Raw genomic sequence first — 23775 nt, forward strand, 5'->3', positions numbered from 1 at the left:
TCACAGTCAAAATATTCCAGACTGACAGGATTGCAGAGTGACCAGAGCTTTGGAAAGTCACTAACATGATACCCCCATTCAAGAAAGGAGTAAACCATTGATCAGTCTGTCTTTGAGAAAATGTTAGATTCCATTAGTGTTGGGAAAAAGGAAGATTTTTCAGAAAATCTTAAAATAACCAACATAGTTTTGTGAAAGAGCAGCCATGTTTGACAAAGGTACTCGACATCTTTGGGGCTGTAACAAGCAGTGTTGATAAATGGGAACCAACAGATGTCAGTGTTTGGTTTTCCACAAAGCATTTGATAAGAAACAAAAGCAGAAATTGCTGGAAAAGCTCAGCAGGCCTGGCAGCATCAGTGAAAAGAAATCAGAGTTAACATTTCAGGTCTGATGACCCTTCCTCAGAACTACTATTCACAGATGCTCCCAGACCTTTTCCAGCAACTTCTGTTTTTGTTTCTGATTTACAGCATCCGCAGTTCTTTCAGTTTTGTTTAGGAATTTATTAAGGCATTGTGAGCTAAGTTATTGCACTAGGCAGGAGCTCACTGTAGAGGGGGGTGTTAATGCATTAACATGGATTGAGGATTGTTCAGTGCATAGAGGAGAGAAGCTTAGAATGAATGGGTTAGTCTGGATTAGAAAGATATTAGTCCTAAAGCCTTAACTATTTACAATCTAAATTAATGAGGAGAGGGTTAAGAGTAATGCATCTAAATTTTTAGATGATAAAAAGTAAAAATAGAGTCATATTATTAATAATAATTTTTAACAAAAACAAATGGAAAGGAATCTGTTTCAGAGATAGTCGGAACTGCAGATGCTGGAGAATCTGGAGATAACAAGTTGCAGAGCTGGATGAACACAGCAAGCCAAGCAGCACCAGAGGAGCAGAAAACAGGTTTTCTGAAGAAGGGTCTAGGCCCGAAACGTCAGCCTTCCTGCTCCTCTGGTACTGCTTGGCCTGCTGCGTTCATCCAGCTCTACAATTTGTTATCTCTGGAGAGGAATCTGGATGTTCTTGTGCATGGAACACAAAAGATTAGCTTGTAGGCACAGGAGCAGTGAAAAAGACAAATATTACTTTGCTTGTGGGTTAGGGTTTAAAAATAGGGGAGTTGTGTTACAACTGCACAAGGTGTGAGTGAGGTGACACTCTGAGGAATGTGTACGGTTTTGCTTCCCATATTTATAAAGGATATGCTGAATTGGAAACAGTTTAAAGCAGATTTATAGGCTGATTGCTGGGATGAAGTGATTGACTTATTGAGAGCAGCTAAACAAGTGAGACTTTTATTCATTAGCATTTAAAAGAATGAGGAGCAATCTTATTGCAACGTACTTGATTCTGAGGGTGTTACACTCAGTAGATGTTGAGAAGATGTATCCACATTTTGGGTAATGTCAAACTAGGGGAAATGGTTACAGAAAAAAGGTAGCTCACTTCACACTGAGATGCGAAGGAATTTTTTTTTGCCCAGAGGTTAGGGAATGTTTTGAACTCTCTACCCCCGAAGTGTGGAGGCTAGGTAACTGAAAATATTCAAAGAAGAGGCAGATGGATTTTTGACATACCAAGAGTTGAGGGCTAGGAGAAGCTGGCGTGAAAGAGGAGTGAGGTCTGGGGAAGATCAGCCATGATCTTGTTAAATGGTGGGGTAGGTTTGAGGGGCTGAATGACCTACTTCTAGAGGTGTTGGAAGTTTTTAATACTTTTGATGCAGGCAGAGGAGGGGCTAGGGTGAAAATGGTACAGACAGAAAGGAACTTTCAATGGTAGTGAAAAAGAGATGCAAAATGGGTGTAAATTACAGCGTGAAAGGGGGAGAATGTATTTAGAATGGAATCCCAGCAGTGTGGAAGAAGACCATTCAGCCCATTAATCCCACGTTGACCCTCTGATAACCACCCACCCAGACCTGCACACTACCCTATAACCTTGCATTTCCCATAGCTAATCCACCTAAACTACACATCCTGAACGCTATGGACAATTTAGCATGGCTAATCCACCAAACCTGGAAACTCACACAGACACGGGGAGAATGTGCAAACTCCACACAGACAGTTGCCTGAGGCTGGTGTCGAACGTGGATCCGTGGCACTGTGAGACAGCAGTGCTAACCACTGAACCACTGTGCATCTCTACTTCCACTCGTTAAAAAAAGACTCAAACACTTCATTTCTGAAAAAGCTATACCAGGCTGAAAACTGTCTTACTCATTTCAGCGATGCTGCCAGACCTGCTGAGTTTCTCCAGATTTCTGTGTGTTTGTATCAAATTTAAATTTATCTAGTATGGTAACCTGTTGCCCTATTGCAAAACTGTTCACTGAGAGGAGGTTTTGGAATGAAAGCAATGTCCAGCTGAAGTTGCAGTCACCATGATGCTTAACAAGGGCCTAGATATTTTCTAATCAACTCTTCACAGATGTCATTGCACACCTCTGGAGCAGATAGGACTCGAAACTGGGCCTCCTGGCTCACAACTAGGAGCTCTATCACTGTACTACAAGGATCAAAAAAAACTATGAGACAATGACTAAGCAATCAGTTATTTGTGATATTAAATAGGAATAAAATTTGGCTGGTTTTACTTCCAGGGAAGCTCATTGCAAGCATAACTCAATTATTTGAAAGCAAAGTCAATGGCTTCAAATGGCAATTAAAAGTAGGTTTCATCACCAACAAATTCGATTTCTGGAGCTGGGAGAATTATTTTGTGACTGTCAACGTGTTCATAGCCTCTATGTGAGCAGAAATCGCCCATCTCCCTGATATACAGATGCCTTCGAACAGAATTTAGGATTTCAGTGAAACATAAAGTCCAATACTTCTAAAACATGCCACAGTGTTTATTGCAAAATGCAAATGCTGGAACTAACAGTCAATATGTTACTGCACTAATCAATGGCCTACTTTAATCCTTTTGTTACCTGAATGTTGATTTTGTATCACAGAGTTCACCCATCAAGCAGCATTTAAAGTGCATGGAGAGAAAGCATGTTCTTCTCCTGAACAAAGCCTACTTAAAAAAAATGTCGATGAAATGGTTGAAAAGGAAGATATTACCAACTGCTGAAGCAATTTCTCTATAAAGACATTTGGCTGTCAGCCAGCATCTCATTTCTCTCTTTTGAAGGAAACGATAGATTAGCAAGTGGCAAAGAGAATAAAAAAGTTGTTTAACACTGTTCCAACGAAAATGGAAAGACATTCCGACCAAAGGATAGGAGTAGGGCAGAAAATGAAGCCTCAACCCACAGACAAATTTATGGTTTAGCGTATGGACGGATGGCTCCATTATAAGACAGCCAGAAGTACAAGGGTTATTTTGTAGGGATGCTGGTGATGAGGCCACTGGCAGATTGTGAGTCACACTCAGTGAATTGAGAGTGGATCTGGCATCTACAGGTATCAGACATCGCTCACCGGGTACCACTGTCTCTTCTGAGCCAGGGTTGTATTTCAAAGGTTCACTCTAGAGTTTGAGCAGAAAAATCACAAGCTGATGTACCAGGCCAGTTCCAACGGAGAGCTGTACTTTCAATAGTGAGATTGTACATTAAGTTGAGCAACCAACTGCTCGCAGGTAGAAGCAAAAGATTGCACTGAGCTAGTTTAGAGAGTTTGCATCATCATGGTCATGACACTGAGCTAACAATTCACCAATGAAGGTTAATGTTCGCAGGAGTAGGTTTAAATCCTACCATGGCTGATGATGGAAATCTGAATTAATATTAACAGCTGGGCAAATGGTGACCATACACTCAATCCATGTATAAACCCATCTGGTCATTCATACATGTGATTAGCAAGTTTTGAGAAGATTTGTAGCTCAGGTTGAGGTTCTGGATGTGAGTTTGCTCGCTGAGCTGGAAGGTTGGTTTTTTTTCCAGATGTTTCGTCACTTTTTTTTATTTGAAAAAATATACGTTATTCATAAGATGTACAAAAAATAAAACATATTTATACACCTACCCAGTCATGCAAGCCGCTCCGGGTTACCCAGGGCGTACATACATCAACTAAAGGAAAAAAAAACAAACAAAGAAGAAAAAAAAACAAAGCAAAGAAAATAGCCAGGCAGTTGTCACCCCGCGCAGTCCCAGTTGGCCCCCTGACCAGTTGGGGAAGGCGCCAGCTGGGCCCAGGTACAGGATAGGGCCCTTTTTCCTATTCTGGACGAGGGGTTTCATACCGTGGTCTTTCACCACCGCGCCTTGGCGGCGGCTGCCCCAAGCTTTAGCGCGTCCCTCAGCACGTAGTCCTGGACCTTGGAGTGCGCCAGTCTGCAACACTCGGTCGGGGTCAGTTCTTTCAGCTGGCAGACCAGCAAGTTGCGGGCAGATCAAAGAGCGTCTTTCACCGCATTGATGGTCCTCCAGGCGCAGTTGATGTTGGTCTCGGTGTGCGTCCCCGGAAACAGCCCGTAGAGCACGGAGTCCTGCGTCACGGAGCTGCTTGAGACGAACCTCGACAAATACCACTGCATCCCCCTCCAGACCTCCTGCGCATAGGCACACTCCAGAAGGAGGTGATCGATAGTCTCGTCCCCCCCGCAGCCGCCTCGAGGGCAGCGTGCGGTGGTGCAGAGATTCCGGGCATGCATAAAGGATCTCACTGGCAGAGCCCCTCTCACTGCCAGCCAAGCAATGTCCTTGTGCTTGTTTGAAAGTTCTGGCGATGAGGCATTCTGCCAAACGACTTTGGCAGTCTGCATGGGGAACCACACGACAGGATCCACCCTCTCCTTTTCCCGAAGCGTCCCGAGGATACTACATGCTGACCACTGCCTGACGGCCTTGTGGTCAAAGGTGTTTCCTTTCAAAAATTTCTCCACGAAGGACAGGTGGTACGGAACGGTCCAACTACTCGGAGCGTTCCGCGGCAACGAGGCCAGGCCCATCCTTCGCAACACCAGGGACAGGTAGAACCTCAGTAGGTAGTGACACTTGGTGTTTGCATACTGAGGATCTACGCACAGATTGATGCAGCCACACACAAAGGTAGCCGTCAGGGCGAGGGTGGCGTTCGGTACGCCCTTTCTCCCATTTCCCAGGTCTTTGTACATGGTGTCTCTGTGGACCCGGTCCATCCTCGACCCCCAAATGAAGTGGAAGATGGCCCGGGTGACCGCAGCGGCGCAGGTCCAGGGAATAGGCCAGGCCTGCGCCACATACAACAGTACCGAAAGCCCCTCGCACCTGACAACCAGGTTCTTACCCGCGATGGAGAGGGACCGGAGCGTCCACCTGCCCAGCTTCTGCTTCAATTTGGCAATACGCTCCTCCCAAGTCTTAGCGCATGCCCCAGCTCCACCAAACCAAACACCCAGCACCTTCAGGTAGTCTGTCCTGATGGTGAAGGGGATGAAGGAGCTGTCGTCCCAGTTCCCGAAGAACATGACCTCGCTCTTACCCCTATCGACTTTGGCACCCGAGGCCAGTTCAAACTGGCCGCAGATGTCCAACAGCCTACTCACCGACCGACGATTGGTGCAGAAGACGGCGACATCGTCCATGTACAGGGAGGTCTTGACCTGAAGGCCTCCGCTGCCTGGGATAGTCACGCCCTTCAGGCTCACGCCCTTCCTGATGGAGGCGGCGAAGGGCTCCACACAGCACACGAACGAGGCAGGAGAGAGTGGGCAGCCCTGCCTGACTGCAGATCCAGCAGGAAAACTGTCTGATTCCCACCCGTTGATCGAGACTGCGCTAACGATGTTGGCGTAGAGCAGCCGGATCCAACTGCGGATGCCCTCCCCGAACCCCAATTTGGAGAGGACGTCCCTCATGTAAGCATGAGAGACCCTGTCGAAGGCCTTCTCCTGGTCCAGGCTGACGAGGCAGGTGTCCACCCGCCTGTCCTGTACGTAGGCGATTGTATCCCTGATGAGCGCGAGGCTCTCAGCGATCTTCCTGCCCAGCACAGCACAGCTTTGGTCAGGGTGAATCACTGACTCCAGGACAGACCTGACCCGGTTGGCAACGACCTTGGCCAGGATTTTGTAGTCCACGTTCAAAAGTGAAATGGGACGCCAATTCTTAATTTCTTCCCTCTCCCCCTTTCTCTAGTAAATGAGGGTGATGATGCCCTTCCTCATGGACTTCCACATTTCCCCTGCCCGAAGCGCACTATCGTACACCCCCAGCAGGTCCTGGCCGACCAGGCCCCACAGAGCGGAATACAGCTCGACCGGTAAGCCGTCGCTTCCAGGAGTCCTATTCCTCTGCAAGGACTTGAGGGCTCTGGCCAGCTCGTCCAGGGATATCGGCCAGTCCAGCCACTCCCTCGTGCCGTCGTCTAAGAACTCCGTGATAGACGACAGGAACGACTCGGAGGCCGTGCTGTCCGTGGGCTTCGTGTCGTACAGTCCGGCATAGAAGGATCTGCTGATCCTCAAAATGTCGGGCCGAGACGACGTCACCGAGCCGTCGTCCGCCTTCAGCCGGCTAAGCACAGAGCTCTCTTTGTGCACCTTCTGAAAGAAGAAATGCGAGCACGTCTCGTCCTGCTCCACGGAGCGGACCCTGGACCGGAAGATTATCCTGGAGGCCTCCGTGGCGAAGCGCGAGGCTTGCTGGCCCCTCACCTCGCGGAGGTCCTCCGTGACATCGACCCCCATCAACTGCAGAAGGAGCAGGTTCTGCACCCTTTTCTGGAGTCGCGACAGCTTTCCCCGCCTCTCTCTTGCCTTCTGAACACCCTTGAGGACAAAGAACCTCTTGATGTTCTCCTTCACCGTCTCCCACCAGTCGCCTGGAGACTCAAAGAGGGGTTTCACGGTTCTCCAAACGACGTACTCCCTCTTAAGCTCCTCGACATTCTCTGGGGTCAACAGAGTCGTGTTGAGCTTCCACGTCCCCTTGCCGGCCGGCTGGTTGTCCTGTAAGTGACAGTCGGCCAACAGGAGGCAGTGGTCAGAGAAGAACACCGGCTCGACACCGGTGGATCTGACCGAGAACGTCCGTGACACAAACAGGAAGTCTATCCTTGAGCGGATAGACCCGTCTGGCCGCGACCAGGTGTACCTCTGCTGCGCTCCGTCTGCAAGGGTGCTGAAGACGTCGAGCAGCTTGGCGTCCTTCACCGTGCCCATCAGGAATCTGGACGTGACGTCCAGTTGAATCCCCCCACCCGCTGTCCCTACGCCGGATCTTCCATCTGCATCGATGATGCAGTTGACGTCTCCGCCGAGGATGACCGGCCTGGACGTAGCCAGCAGGGGTGGAAGCCGCTGCAGGACGGCCAACCGCTCACTCCGTACCGCTGGGGCGTACATGTTGATCAGCCTCAGGGGAGCGTTCCTGTAGGTGACATCAGCCACTAGGAGGCGCCCCCCCCCACCACCTCCTGAACTTGAGAGATGGTGAAGTTGTGCCCCCGCAGCAGAATAGCCAGGCCCGAGGAGCGACAGTCGTTACCCCCCCCCGACCAGATCGAAGGCCCACAGGTCCAGGCGCCGGACCATTTCCCGTACCTGCCGAGGTGTGGTATCCCGCACTCCTGCAGAAACAGGAGGTCCGCCTTGATGGTGGTCAGGTAGGCCAACGTGGACACACATCTCGCGGTTGACTTGACGCTGCGCACATTAATGCTCGCAACTCGTACCCCCATTGAGGGCAGTGACCGCAGTACCCTCCCCAAGTCCAAGGTCCAGCCCCTCCATCTGTCCCTTCATGCCCATTGCCCGGGCTAACTGCTGGACGCTCTCTGGGCTCAGGAAACCGTCCGTGCTGCCTTCCGGGTGGCATCCCCCCGTCAGGGGTGTGGAGGCAGGAGGGTCCGGCTCCGGTTCAGGCTGGGGACGTGCTGTTCCCTCCTACCCGCCTGGAAGTTCTGGGGGGCCCTCCAGTGCTCCACCGGCACTTGACTGGGTGTCGGAGTGAGCCTCAGGACGCCTCCCGTCACCTGGAAGCGGGGTGCTGCTTTCCTTCCCCCTCGAGACCTTTAACTTCTGCTTCGGGTAGGCCCTCTCCGAATCCTCCTCGTCAGAGGAGCTCTTATAGCCCCCCTGTAGCTGCCTCTTCCCGCCTGATGGTTGCGGTTCCTGGGCCCATCGACGCACCTCCCTCCTTGCTTTCCGGACTGTTGTCCACTCCCCTGGGTCGCCTGTCGCCGCCTCCATTGGCTCCGGGTTGTCGGGGGGAAATCGGAGCCTGCAGGGGTGCTTTGCTGGCCTCGGGCCCATCCTGCAGGGCTGGGCCCTCCTGCACGGCCTGACCCTCCTGCACATTAGTGGGGTCCTTGCTGGGCCCTGGTGCCTTCCTCTCCTCCGGGGGGGCTGGCCCCGCATTTCCCCTGCCGGCGACCTGGGCGTAGGTGGTACCCCGCCGCGGGCATGCCCTATAGAAGTGGCCCGCTTCCCCGCAAAGGTTGCAGCTTCTCTCTCGTGGGCAATCCTTTGCAAGGTGTCCCTCCTCCCTGCAGATGGTGGCTTTGCAGTCGGCCGCCATGTGACCTGACCTACCACAGGCATGGCAGACTTTAGGTTGCCCTGCATAGGTCAGGTAGCCCCTGCTCCCGCCGATCGCGAAGCTGGACGGTGGGTGTGCGACATTCACGTCTGCGCCCATCCTCAGCGTCACCTTGACCTGCCTCTTATTCGTCCAGATGCCAAAGGGGTCCACGATGTCAGTTAGGCCCCCTTCCACCTTCACATACCTTCCGAGGAAGGTCAGGACATCAACTGCTGGCACATGCGGGTTGTACATGTGTACAGTCACCATACGGCTCCTCTGTGCTGGCATCACAAACAGTGGGACAGCGGTCAATACAGAGAGGGGGCCCTCACCTCCTTTCTCCTTGAAAACCTCCAGGAAGCGCTCGCAAAGCTTGGCACTCCTGAAGGTCACATCGTAAAAACCTCCTCCGGGGAAATCCTGCAGGCAGTAAATGTCCGCAGCAGCAAACCCACAACAGTCCAACAGGACCCTCTTCACGAAGAAAGTGCGGTCCACAGGTGCACCTTCATCCACCTTCTTCACGGAAACACGGATGGTGTTCCGGACCCCTGACCTGGGGCACGAGCACTTGCCGCAGCCATCGTTGCACGTTGGCTGCTCCCCTGAACCAGCGTTAGGCCGAAGCCAGCATTAAGATCCACTGTCGCAAGGGTGCACAGCCAACCCGACGTCCTCCTTTCACCTCCAAGACAGCACTCTCGTCCTCTCGGTCCACAAGAGAGTGGGTCTTTATTGTGTTCGAGATGTAAGCTGGTTCACTGAGCTGTAAGGTCTGTTCCCAGATGTTTCGTCACCATTCTAGGTAACATCATCAGCAAGCCTCCAACGAAGTGCTGGTGTTATGTCCCACTTTCTATTTATCTGGTTAGGTTTCCTTGGGTTGGTGATGTCATTTCCTGCATTGGTGATGTCATTTCCTGTTCTTTTTCTCAGGGGATGGTTGATTGGCTCCAAATCAATGTGTTTGTTGATGGAGTTCCGGTTGGAATGCCATGCTTCTAGGAATTCTCGTGCATGTCTCTGTTAGGCTTGTCCTAGGATGGATGTGTTGTCCCAATCAAAGTGGTGTCCTTCCTCATCTGTATGTAAGGTTACGAGTGATAGTGGGTCATGTCGTTTTGTGGCTAGTTGATGTTCATGTATCCTGGTGGCTAGCTTTGTGCCTGTTTGTCCAATGTAGTGTTTGTCACAGTTTTTGCAAGGTATTTTGTAGATGACGTTCGTTTTATTTGTTGTCTGTATAGGGTCTTTTAAGTTCAGTAGCTGTTGTTTTAGTGTGTTGGGTTTGTGGGCTACCCTGATGTCAAGGGGTCCGAGTAGTCTGGCAGTCATTTTGGAAATGTCTTTGATGTAGGGGAGAGTGGTTATGGTTTCTGAGCCCGTTTTGTCTGTCTGTTTGGGTTTGTTGCTGAGAAATCGGCGGACTGTGTTCATAGGGTACCCATTCTTTTTGAATATGCTGTATAGGTGATTTTCTTCTGCTCTGCGTAGTTCCTCTGTGCTGCAGTGTGTGGTGGCTCGTTGGAATAATGTTCTAATGCAGCTTCGTTTGTGGGTGTTGGGATGGTTGCTCCTGTAGTTCAGTATTTGGTCCGTATGTGTTGTTTTCCTGTAGACGCTGGTTTGAAGTTCCCCATTGGCTGTTCGCTCTCCTGTGACATCTAGGAATGGCAGTTTGCTGTTGTTTTCCTCCTCTTTTGTGAATGTTATGCCAGTAAAGGGTATTATTGATGGTCTTGAAGGCTTCCTCTAATTTGTTTTGTTTAGTGATGGCAAAGATGTCATCCACATAGCGGACCCAAAGTTTGAGTTGGATGATTGGCAGAGCTGTTTGTTCGAGTCTCTGCATTACTGCCTCTGCCCTGATATCGGAGATCCCATGGGTGTACCGTTGGTTTATCTGTAGGTTTTGTTATTGAAAGTGAAGTGGGTGGTGAGGCATAGGTCCACTAGCTTGATGATGTTATCCTTGCTGCTGAGGTTGGTGGTGTCTGGTGTATGTGTCTTTGGTTCTTCTAACAGTGTAGTCAGTGTTTCTTTGGCCAGGTTGATGTTGATGGATGTGAACAGGGCTGTTACGTCAAAGGAGACCATTATTTCATCCTCTTCTATCTTGGTGTCTTTGATGGTGTTCAGGAATTCTTGGGTGGAGCGAATGGAGTGGCGGGAGTCTTCTACTAGGTGTTTTAGTCTTTGGTGTAGTTCCTTGGCTAATCTGTAGGTTGGTGTTCCAGGTAGCGACACTATGGGTCTGAGGGGGGCTCCTGGTTTGTGAATTTTTGGTAGTCCGTAGAAGCGTGGTGTGTTAGATCCATCTGGTTTCATTTTTTGGAAGTCTCTCTTGTTTAATTTTCCAGATTTTTGAAGTTTTTTGAGTAAGGCTGTGATTCGGTTCTCTAGTTGTGGGGTCGGGTCTATCGGCACCTGTTGGTAAGTGTCGGTATCTGCAAGCAGTGCTTTCGCTTTCTCAATGTCGTCTGTTCGGTTTAAGATGACTGTCAAGCGTCCTTTGTCTGCAGGTAGGATAACGATGTTTTTATCTTTTTTGAGTCCTTTTAGGGCTTTCCTTTCTTGTGTATTGAGTGTGTTTTCTTCCTTTTTCCTGCTTAATGTTGGTGCGACTGTCTGTCTGATGGTTTGCTGGGTTTCTTCTGTGAGTTTGTTGTCTTTCAGTGTTGCTTCTAATGCTGCTAAGAAAAATGTGACTCCTCACCGCCAGCAATAGGGTTGACTTTGGATTAGATTAGATTCCCTCCTTTGGGGAAACAGGCCCTTTGGCCCAACAAGCCCACATCGACCTTTGCAGCATCCCACCCAGACCCATCCCCCTATAACCCACACATCCCTGAACACTACGGGCAATTTAGCATGTCTAATCCACGTAGCCTGCACATCTTTGGACTGTGGGAGGAAACCAGAGCACCCAGAGGAAACCCACGCAGACACGGGGTGAATGTGCAAACTCCACACAGACAGTTGCCCGAGGCTGGAATTGAACGTGGGTCCCTGGGGGTGTGAGCTGCAGTACTAACCACTGAGCCACCGTGCCGCGCTTTACCAACTCGCTGAAATGGTGCTGGTAAACCAATTAGTTCAAAGGCAATTAAAGATGGGAAACATATACTGGCCTTGTCAATGACACGCACATCCAATGCAAGAAAAAAGAGAGTGGTTAATGAAGGGGCCTGAGATGGGAAAGCACGACTAAGTACGTATGCATCACCCCTATGTGCTCATCAAAACTGTTGGTATAAATCCTTTTGAAATTATTTTACTGTAGGGAAATGTGTCGGCACCTCTGCTAGATGCTCATCATCAATGATGTTTGTGCTACAGCGATGGTGGCACTAGCTGCTTTGACAAAATGGGTATAATTGTGGAAATTGAGGGCAGAAGCAAGTTTCCCTGAGGGCATTAACAATGTTGTAGCGATGGAAGTCTGGAGTAAGTGAAACTCCTACTAGTGGTAGAATTGTGCATCTACAGGTGTGTGTGCGTGTGTGTGTGTGTGTGTGCGTGTGTGTGTGTGTCTCTGTGTGTGTGTGTGTGTGTGTGTGTGTGTGTGTGCACGCGCGCGCCACAGAATGGTGATACCAAATAGACCAATTTGTTGTAAAAACTCACCAGGTTTATTAACATCTTGAATCAGTCACCCTGGAGCAAATGGACCTGGACGTATCTTCTGATCTCAGTGTTATGGCTGATTCTTGACTGCCCTCTGAAATTGCCCGAGTAAACCATTCAGTTATGCTCAAGGAGGCAATTAAATATAATCAAACCTTTGTTGGCTTGCTGGTGGTACTAATAACTAGTGAATAAGTAAACAAACGTGCATAAGTTCCGAATGCTTCCTGATGGTATTTTTTTTAACCTTACAATGCTCCTAAATTTTTCTGTTTGGAATTGCAGGAAAATGAATGACACATGCTCAAGAATGAATGAGATCTTGGATACCTACTACCTCACAACGTTTTACGCCATTGAGTTCTTCTTGGGGTTGACAGGGAATCTCATTGTGATAAGTGGCTACGTATTCTGCCTGAAGGAATGGAAATGCAGTAACATTTACCTCTTTAATCTTGCCATTTCGGATTTGGTCTTTATCTGTACCCTTCCAATGTTTGTGGCCTATTATGCTAATGGAAAAATATGGATATTTGGTGATTTCCTTTGCAAGCTAAATAGATACATTCTCTACACCAACATGTACGTAAGCATGCTGTTCCTTGCCTGCATCAGCATTGATCGATATTTGCTGGTGAGCAACCCAATGAGGATCCATATCTTTCAGAAGAAAAAGGTTGCTGTTAGCATCTGTGTCTGTTTGTGGATTTTTGTCACCTTGGAAGTGCTCCCCACATTAACGTTCATCGGTGCAACAGCCCATGACAATAATACTGTCATTAAGTGTGTTGACTATGCAAGTGCTGGGAGTGCTGTCCACAATCTGATATACAACGTGTGCCTCACTGTTGTCGGATTCGTGCTCCCAATGTCCATTATGGGAGTCTTCTGCATCAAAACTGCACACATGTTAAAGAAACTGAATAATTACCAACCTCGAGGTGTCACTCTTGAAAAGCCCCTCACGTTAGTTATATTGGCAATTGTAATGTTTTCTGTGTTCTTCACTCCTTATCATGTCATGCGGAATATCCGCATGGTGTCTAGATTGGAAGATGTTAGTCTTTCACATTGCACTGTTGAGATCATAAAGGCTGCGTACACTATCTCAAGGCCTATTGCTTTCCTAAGCATTATCACGAACTCTGTTTTCTACTTCCTTTCTGGAGATAAATTCAGGGAAATAGTTATGAACAACATTAGGAATGCAGCAAGGTCTCACTGTTTCAGAAAATGTATACAATAAAGCTACATTAATCACAATCTCGTGACTTGGGACAGAAAGAGTACTTAGTTCAGAGGCTTGTGGCTCCATTGGCTGGAGTCTTCAACATTTAATGACATATCCAATTGCTGAAGATATCTGACTTGTTCTGCAGGTTCATGGAGACACATTTTCAAACTTGCCACATCAGGTCTAAGATATGTGATCATCATGGAAACTGTCTGGGCCCAAGGGAAAGAACTCTATTGTAAAGACTAGTTTCCACCTGACGACACTAAATATAGGTTGTTTCTAGGAAATCCTGGAAGTTTGCCCAATTGTACTTTATTAGGAAATCAACTTCCAGAAAACTGAATGCTGATGTTATGCGGGCCCATGACATGACTTTTGATAATACATCAGAAAATTATATCTACGATTTATATGATGGCTCCTGGGGTTTATTTATCATAAACTTGAAATTTTAATATTTTGATGCATATTTTGACAAGGTGATGTCAAAGACAATTTGTTTTAAATAGGAAAAGTCCAGCCACGTTTAGTCATTAAAAGCACAATGCTTTAAAAGACTTACACAGAGCATGTTTATAATATGAAATCTATAGCAATTGCTTCTCATTCCTTGTTTCATTTAAGTAGACATTTTTGCCCCCTGTATTGACCAAAAATAAGAAATAAATTTTACTGACTGACTGTGGAGGTATATTTTATTTTTTGTTTTCTCTGTAAACGTGCTTCAGTGTTTGTCTGCTGAACCTTGGGTAGGTGCAAGTTTTGCACATACGCTGATACCAGTCCCCCACTCAACACTTATATTAAGTCATATAGCTGGAAACAAGCCCTTCAATCCAATTCAACCATGCTAGCCAAAGATCCCAATTTGACCTCATCTCATTTGCCAACATTTTGACCATATCCCTCTAAACACTTCCTATTTATATATCCATCCAGATGGCTTGTCATTCCCACTCTAACTCTGGCACCTCCATATCCCAGACAGCGAAAACATGGCAACCCAACTCCAATACTCAATGTTATAACCAATGATGGCAATTGTGTCAAACACCTTCTTCACTACCCGAATTACCTGCGACTCCACGATCAAGGAATTATGTATTTGCACGCCTAGGTCTCTTTATTTGGCAATAATCCCCAGGGCCCTACCATTAACTGCTTTAGCCCTGCTCTGGTTTGCTGTACCAAAACTAATTTAAACTCCAGCTGCCATTCCTTGGTGCATTGGCCCATCCGATCAAGGTTCTGTTGTGCTCTGAGATAATCTTCTTCATTATCTACAATACCGTCTATTTTGATGTCATCAGCAAAGGTACTAATCATACCTGCTATATTCACATTCAAATCATTTATATAAATCACAAAAAGCAGCGGGCCCAGCACCAATCCTTGCTGCACACCACTGGTCACGGGTCTCTAGTCCGAGAAACAATCCTCCACCAGCACCCTCTACCTCCTACCTTCAGTTCAATTTGTATCCATTGGCTTGAGCCTCTGGAAGACATGTGATCTAATCTTGCTAAGCAGTCTACCATGCAGAACCTTGTTGAATGCTTTCTGAAGCCCATATAAATAATGTCTACAGCTCTGCCTTCATCAGTCTTCTTTGTCACATCTTCAAAAAGCTCGATCAAGTTAGTGAGACACAATTTTCCCAAGCACAAAACCATGCTGACTATCCCTAATCTGTCCTGGCCTTTCCAAATGCATGTACATCCTGGCCCTCAGAACTCCCACCAACAACTTACCCACCAATGGCATTAGGCTCACCAATCAATAGATCCCTGCCTTTTCCTTACCACCTTTTTTAAATAATGGCACCACTTCAGCCAACCTCCAGTCTTCTGGCACCTCACCTGTGGCTGTTGATGGTAAAATATCTCAGCAAGGGCCCAGCAATTTCTTTCGTCAGTTCCCACAAAGTTCTGGGAAACATCTGATCAGGTCCCAGGAATTTATCTACCTGGATGTGAATTTGCTCACTGAGCTGGAAGGTTAGTTTTCAGACATTTCGTTACCATTCTAGGTAACATCATCAGTGAGCCTCCGACGAAGGGCTGGTGTTATGTCCCGCTTTCTATTTATCTGGTTAGGTTTCCTTGGGTTGGTGATGTCATTTCCTGCATTGGTGATGTCATTTCATGTTCTTTTTCTCAGGGTATGGTATATTGGCTCCAAATCAATGTATTTGTTGATGGAATTCCGGTTGGAATGCCATGCTTCTAGGAATTCTCGTGCGTGTCTCTGTTTGGCTTGTCCTAGGATGGATGTGTTGTCCCAATCAAAGTGGTGTCCTTCCTTATCTGTATGTAAGGTTACGAGTGATAGTGGGTCATGTCGTTTTGTGGCTAGTTGATGTTCATGTATCCTGGTGGCTAGCTTTCTGCCAGTTTGTCCAATGCAGTGTTTGTCACAGTTCTTGCAAGGTATTTTGTAGATGACGTTCGTTTTGTTTGTTGTCTGTATAGGGTCTTTTAAGTTCAGTAGCTGCTGTTTTAGTGTGTTGGTGGGTTTGTGGGCTACCCTGATGTCAAGGGGTCCGAGTAGTCTGGCAGTCATTTCGGAAATGTCTTTGATGTAGGGGAGAGTGGTTATGGTTTCTGAGCCCGTTTTGTCTGTTTGTTTGGGTTTATTGCTGAGAAATGACTGCCAGACTACTCGGACCTCTTGGCATCAGGGTAGCCCACAAACCCACGAACAAACTAAATAAAACGAACGTCATCTACAAAATACCTTGCAAGAACTGTGACAAACACTGCATTGGACAAACTGGCAGAAAGCTAGCCACCAGGATACATGAACATCAACTAGCCACAAAACGACATGACCCACCATCACTAGTATCCTTACATACAGATAAGGAAGGGCACCACTTTGATTGGGACAACACATCCATCCTAGGACAAGCCAAACAGAGACACGCACGAGAATTCCTAGAAGCATGGCATTCCAACCGGAATTCCATCAACAAATACATTGATTTGGAGCCCATCTACCATCCCCTGAGAAAAAGAACATGAAATGACATCACCAATGCAGGAAATGACATCACCAACCCAAGGAAACCTAACCAGATAAATAGAAAGTGGGACAGAACACCAGCGCTTCGTCGGAGGCTCACTGATGATGTTACCTAGAATGGTGACGAAACATCTGAAAACTAACCTTCCAGCTCAGTGAGCAACCTTACATCCAGAACCTCAACCTGAGCTACAAATCTTCTCAATTTATCTACCTTTATGCATTTTAAGACCACCAGCCCCTCCCCTTCTGTAGAATGTACTCTTTTCAAGACACGACTATTTATTTTCTCAATTTCCCTAGCTTTCATATCCTTCTCCACAGCAAATACTGATGCAAAACATTCATTTAGGAACTCACCTATCTCCTCCGGTTCCAAATATAGATAACCATGTTGATATTTAAAGGGCTAATGGGAACTGCAGATGCTGGAGAATCCGAGATAACAAAGTGTGAAGCTGGATGAACACAACAGGCCAAGCAGCATCTTAGGAGCACAAAAGCTGACATTTCTGGGGTCTCGGCCCGAAACACCAGCTTTTGTGCTTCTAAGACCTGCTGTGCTCATCCAGCTTCACACTTTGTTATCTCTGATATTTAAAGGGCCCTATTTTCTCCCTAGTTACAATTTTGTCCTTAATGTAATTGTAGAATCTTAATAGTTTCTCCTTAACTCTATTTGCCAAAACTATCCCATATCCCCTTTGTGCCCTCCCGATTTTCGTTTTAAGCACACTCTTACTGCCCGTACTCTTTTCTTGGGATTCAATTGATCCCAGCTGTTCATACCTGATATATGTCTCCTTCTTTCTCTTGACCCGAGGCTCAATGTCTCCAGTCATACAGCATTCCCCACACCTACCAGCCTTACCCTTGACACTAACAGGAACATTTTATGTCCCAACTCTTGTTATCTCATTCTTAAAGGCCTTCCACTTCCCAATCATCTATTTACATGTTATCAGCCACCACCAATCAACTTTTGGTTGTTCCTGTCTAAAACCATCATAATAGACCCTACTCCAAATTGGAACTTTAACTTTTTTGTCAGCCCTATCCTTTTCCATAACTATTTGAAAGCTAATAGAATTATGATCTCTTGCCCAGAGTTGTTCCCCACTGACACCTCAATCACTTGCCCTGCCTTAATTCCCAACAGGAGGCCAACTATTGCTCCTTCTCTAGGAGGTATATCCGTATATTGAACCAGAAAGCTTTTTTGTACACACTGAACAAATTCCTCTCAGTCCAAGTACCTAATACCGTAAGAGCCCCAGGCTATATTTGGAAAGTTAAAATCCCCTGATATTGGGGTGGCACGGTGGCTCAGTGGATAGCATTGCAGCCTCACAGCACCAGGGACCTGGGTTTGATTCCAGCCTCGGGCAACTGTCTGTGCGGAGTTTGCATACTCTTCTTGTGTCTGTGTGGGTTTGCTCCAGTTTCCTCCCACAGTCCAAAGATGTGCAGGCTACGTGGATCAGCCATGCTAAATTGACCGTAGTGTTTGGGGGTGTGTGGGTTATAGGGGGATGGGTCTGCGTGGGGTGGTGTAAGGGGTGGTGTGGACTTGTTGGGCTGAAGGGCCTGTTTCCACACTGTAGGGGATCTAATCTAATTACAACACTATTTGTCTTACAGATATATGATGTCTCCTTAAATATTTGCTTCTCAATTTCCCACTGACTACTGGGGAGCCTATAATGCAATCCCAACAACATGATCATCCCTTTCTTATTTTTAGGTTCCATGCATATAACTTCAATATAACTTCAATGGATCCTCCTGAAGTACAGCTGTAATGTTGTCCCTAACTAAAAATGCTACACCCCTCCCCCTCTTGCCTCCCTTTTTATCCTTCTTGTAACATGTCTACCTCAGAACATTAAACTGCCAGTCCAGTCCATCCCTGAGCCACATTTCTGTAATATGATTCAAATCTGATTTGAATTGAAATGAGGTCAACATTTTCGGTGATAGCCTACGGTACTATTGTTGGACTGATAATCTAGAGACTCCGGTAACATTCTGGGAACCTGGGTTCAAATCCCGCCACAGCAGATGGTGCAATTTGAATTCCATAAAAATCTGGGATTAGGAGTCTAGTGACAACCATTGTAGATTGTCAGAGAAACCCAACTGGTTCACTAATGTCCTTTAGGGAAGGAAACTGCCATCCTTACCTGGTCTGGCCGATGTGACTCCAGGCCCACAACAGTGTGGTTGACTTTTAACTGTCCTCTGGGCAATTGGCGATGTGCAATAAATGCTGGTGCCCTCATCACATGAATGAATAAAAAAGAAGCCATGGCTCATTCGGTAACCCACTCTCACCTCTGAGTCAAAAAGTTGTTGGTTCAAGGCCTGCAACAGAAACCTGAGCACAAGACACAGGGAGACACCAACATAACACTGTTCGAGGTGCAGCCATTTGAAGGAGATATTGAACTCAGGAAACCCCTGCCTTCTCAGGTAGGCGCAACAGATTCCAAGAAGAAATTTTGAAGACAAACAGGGAATACTCCACACCTCCCTTACTTCCCAAACCTGTCCAATAACACCACAATGTCCCCCAGTATTTATTCATCAATTCATTTTACTAAACAGATGACCTGATTGTTCATCGTATTGATGCCTATGGGAGCCTGCAATGCGTACAATCACTTTCTTTACTCAGAAATGGAATGAGGATGTCCCTGGCCAGGCAGCATTTATTGACCATCCCTAAGTGCCCAAAGGGCAGTTCAGAATCAACTGCATTGCTCTGGGTGTGGAGTCACATAGAGACCAGACTAGGTAAGGATGGCAGTTTCCTTCCCTAAAGGACATGAATGAACTAGATGGTTTTTTTTCCTGACAGTTGGCAATGGGTTCATGGTCATCATTAGACTCTTAATTCCAGATTTTTAAAAAAAATTGCATTCAAATTCCAACATCTGCTATGGCAGGATTCGAACCCCGGCCCCCAGAACCTTATCTGGGTCTGTGGATTAACAGTCAGACAACAATATCTACTAGCCCATCGTTTCCACACCTTGCCAAGTGGAACTGTATTGTGGCAGGAATTATGCTTCAAAGAAACTTAGTTGCTTATGAAACAATGTCCTGAAGTTGCAAAAAAGGTACGACACAAACTCAAGTCTTTCTGAATTCAGAGATGCTGATGATATAAGCAAGATGACCATGAGATGGCAGCCACACAAAACTTTTCAGCACGCTCGACATCTGTCAGGAGCTAATTTACTGAGCTGGGTTTGGAATTTCAGGATGATGAGAGGCGAGGTTGGGAGGAAGGGGTAAAAGCTGGAGAGGCAATGGGGAGGGACTCAGCCAACTGAAGACATGGCTGCCATTGAAACTGGGCATGTCTAAGAGACTAGGAAAAGCGTGCAGGGATTTGGGGCTGAAAATGGCGAAGGGAGAAGCCATGGAAAGGCATGAAAATTAGGTGAGAATTTTGAAATCGAATCTTCTGAAAGGCCATGGATGCTTGGGGAAAGCAGAGCTGTCAACAGAGAAATGAAAAAGATTATGTTGGAGATCAAATATAACTGAGCAACAAGGGTGTTGAGATAAAGATTGGACATAGCAGATAGGAACTCCATGAAAGTTAGGTCACATGGGACCCAAGGAGAGCTAGCTAATAGGACTCAAAATTGGCTTAATGGTAGGAAGTGGGATGTGATTGTTGAAGGTTATTTCTCGGACTGGAGGCCTATGACGAGTGGTGTGCCATAGGGATTGGTGCTGGGGCCTTCGTTATTTGTTTGTTAACTACATAAATGATCTGGGCGTGCATGTGCAAGACATGATTAATGAGTTTGTGGAAAGTACAAAATTAGAAGGTATCCTTGATTGCAAGGAAGGTTATCAAAAATTACAGAAGGATCTTGATCAAATGAGGAAGTGGGCTGAGGATTGGCAAATGCAATTCAACACAGATAAGTGTGAGGGGCTGCACTTTGGAGAGTCAAACCAAGGTAGAACTTGTACAGTAAACGGTAATGTCCTGAGGAGTGTTGTGGAACAGAGACACCTAGGAGTACAAGTACATTGTTCGTTGAAAGCAGCGTCACAGGTAGACTGGGTGGTGTAGAAGGCATTTAGCATGGTGGCCTTCATTGGTCAAGACTTTGAGTTGAGGAGTTGGGGCGTTATGTTACACTTCTATAAGTCATTGGTGAGACCACAGTTGGAATATTGTGTACAGTTTTGGTCACCCTGTCATAGGAAAGACATAGTTAAATTGGAAATTGTGCAAAAAAGATTTACGAGGATGCTGCCAGGACTAGTTGACCTGAGTTACAGGGACAGGTTGGCCAGGTGAGAACTTTATTCTTTGGAATGTAGGAGAATGTGGGTTGACCTTATTGAGGTTTTATAAAATCATGAGGCGTGTAGATGAGGTGAATGCATATGGTCTTTTTCCCAGAGATGAGAATTGAAAACTAGAGGGCATAGATTTGAGGTGAGAGGGGAAAAATTTAAGAAGGACCTGAGGGACAACTTCTTCACAAAGAGAGTGGTGTGTGTTTGGAATGGGCTGCCAGAGAAAGCGGTTGAAGCAGGTATAATTGCAACCTTTTTTTTCTAGAAAACCCAACAGTGTGGAAACAGGTCCTTTGGTCCAACAAGTCCACACTGAACCTCAGAGTATCCCACTGAGACCCATGCCCCTATAGCCCACCTAACCTCTACTTCCCTGAACACTATGGGTGATTTTAGCATGGCCAACCCACCTAACCTGCACGTTTTTGGACTGTGGGAGGAAACCTGCACGGACACAGGGAGAATGTACAAACTCCACACAGACCACCGCCTGAGGCTGGAATCAAACCTGGGTCCCTGGCGCTACGAGGCAGCAGTACTAACCACTGTGCAACCCCTATTTTTAAACAAATATTTGGGTAGCTACATGGATGAGGAAGGTTTACAAGGATATGGGCCAAATGCGGTCAATTGGAACTAGCTGAGAGGGCACCAGGATCAGCCTGGACCAGTTTGGGTCAAAGGGCCTGTCTCAATGCTGTGTTACACTGACTCTGACTCCAACAAGTGACAAGAGAATCAGAAATCATAACCAATGGAAATGAGCAACAAAGGTGAAACTTAATATGGGCTAAACAGTAATATAGTCATACAGCATGGTAACAGACCCTTTGGCCTAAACTAGTTCATGCTGACCAAGTTCCTAAACTATACTAGGACCACCTGCCTGCGTTTGGCCCATATCCCTCCAAACCTTTCCTGTCCATGAACTCATCCAGATGCCTTTTAAGTGCAGTAACTGTACCTGCATCTATAACTTCCACTGGCAGTTCATGCCACATATGAGCCACCCTGTGTGTGAAAAAGTTGCCCTTCAGGTCCCTTTTAAATCTTTCTCTTCTCATCATAAAAAGTATGCCCTCGAGTTTTCAACTCCCCCAACTTAGGGAAAGCAAAACCTTTACTATTCACCTTATCCATGCCTCTTATGGTTTTATAAACTTCTATAAGGTCACCCCTCAACCCTTCATGCTCCAGTAAAAATGTCCCAGGCTGTTCAGCCTTTCCTTATAACTCAAACTCTCCATGTCTAGCAACATCCTGTTAAATCTTTTCGGAACCCTGTTTAGTTTAACACAATCCTTGCTTTAGCAGGGCGGCCAGAACTGGAAACAATACCCCAGAAGTGGTCCCACTAAAGTTTTGTACAATTTCAATTTGGCGGCCCAAGGCGATGAGTATAGAAGCAATGAAGGCAAGCAAGCTAAACACTTTCTTAACCACCCTGTCTACCTGTGACACGAATTTATTGAAAGGGAATATAGAAAAAAAATTGCATGAGATATATTTTTGAAAACATTTGTATCTTTCTCAACTGCCAATAGTGGGAATGGAGGCACCATAGCTACATACTGTGCTCTTGCAGCCTGTGTGTTGACAAGCATGGCAGCAGGTATTGTTGAGTCATGATCGCAGAAATAAAATGTAAACAGGTTCATACTAGGGAAGAGGCAATTCCGGGAGAGGCTGGAAAGGTCAGTATTGTTTGCAATGGATCTAAATAAGTTAGGGGCTAATTGAATAATTGTTTTCAAAATGAGAGGTTTGAATTGTATAAAGGAACTGATTAGAGCCTTTGTAGGTCTTGCGTTTGTACAATTTTAGGCTTCTCCCCTAAGCACGGATATACTTTCCATTGAAGGCGTGCAGTGAAGATTCACTAGATTTATCCTTAAGTGCGAAGAATGAGAGTCGAGCTTATTGAAGCATGAATTCATGGTAGTTGGGAGTGTGTGGCGCAAGTATGTTTCCCCTGTCGGGGTTATGTGTAACAATCTCGGAATAAGAGGCAGGGCATGAAAGACTGAGATAAGAATATTTTCCACTTAGGGTGGTGCATCTTTGGAATTATCTACCTTAAGACTGGTGATATGGTCATTAGTGTGTTCAGGGCAGAGATTGATGGATTTCTGGAAAGAAACATAGAAACAAAGAAGTGGTGATAGTGTGGGAAATTGGCATTGAGGTCGAAGATAAGCCTGATATATGGATGTACATGGAATAGTGTAGGTTAGATGGGCTTAAGATTGGTATGACAGGTCGGCACAACATCGAGGGCCAAAGGGCCTTTACTGTGCTGTAATGTTCTATGTTCTATGTTCTATTACAGTGAGCACCTTACTTTTTACAACCTGAGGCCGAAAAAGAGAGGATCCACGAAAACAATAATTGGTGATGCTGTGAATAAGAGCGACAGTATTCCCAACAGTACTTACAGGAAAAGGCCAGCATGCCAAACAATCCAAAGAACACAAAATAAGTCAGGCTGCAGGACTGTCACATTTACTCAAGCAAAATAACCAAGAGACTTGGTTGTACTCTACAAGGAACACAAAATGCAAGTATGTAGTTGCAGTGACCAATTAGGAAGACAAATGGAACACTGCAATTTATTGAAAGGGAAATGGAGGAATAGAATAAAGAAGTCTTGCTACAATTGTAAGGTTCTTTATTGGGACAACGCAGGAACACTAGATGCAATTCTCATCTCTACTTGTCACCCCCAGCGCAGGCAATACAGCAAAGTTCAATAAACTGTTCCCTGAGGTGTGGGGATTACGGTCCGATGATGTGATGTTTGGTTAAGAGCCCAGATTCAGCAGGAAATTCCAACCTGTACAGTTGGAGACAACTGACACTTGTTTGAAGCAAAGACAGAAACTTGCTGGAAAAACTCAGCAGGTCTGGCAGCATCTGTGAAGAGAAATCAGAGTTTCGGGTTGGACTGACACTAGATTGACATATTTAAGTTGTTATAATAAATAATTTTACTGTGATGTCTTTTGTCAGTGCTTTATTCTTAATTCTTTATGCCTAATTCTAATTCCAACTCCAATTAATGTTTATTTGTGCAAGATTGAGAGGTGAGAA

At 46.2% G+C, this 23775-nt stretch overlaps 1 protein-coding gene across 1 annotated transcript in view; it reads left to right on the top strand.

Annotated features, from left to right (window-relative positions):
- Positions 1–23775, top strand: part of LOC125457450 (succinate receptor 1-like) — a 38789-nt gene that overhangs the window by 7329 nt on the left and 7685 nt on the right. Inside the window, exons 2-4 of the mRNA XM_048541647.2 lie at positions 12381–13305; positions 14542–14647; positions 18719–18828. Coding sequence (XP_048397604.2) covers positions 12385–13305; positions 14542–14647; positions 18719–18828 — 1137 coding nt within the window. The 5' untranslated portion in view covers positions 12381–12384. The remainder of the gene's footprint in view (positions 1–12380; positions 13306–14541; positions 14648–18718; positions 18829–23775) is intronic.

This window comes from Stegostoma tigrinum, chromosome 14 (genome assembly GCF_030684315.1).
Source record: "Stegostoma tigrinum isolate sSteTig4 chromosome 14, sSteTig4.hap1, whole genome shotgun sequence".
NCBI classification, from domain to species: domain Eukaryota; kingdom Metazoa; phylum Chordata; class Chondrichthyes; order Orectolobiformes; family Stegostomatidae; genus Stegostoma; species Stegostoma tigrinum.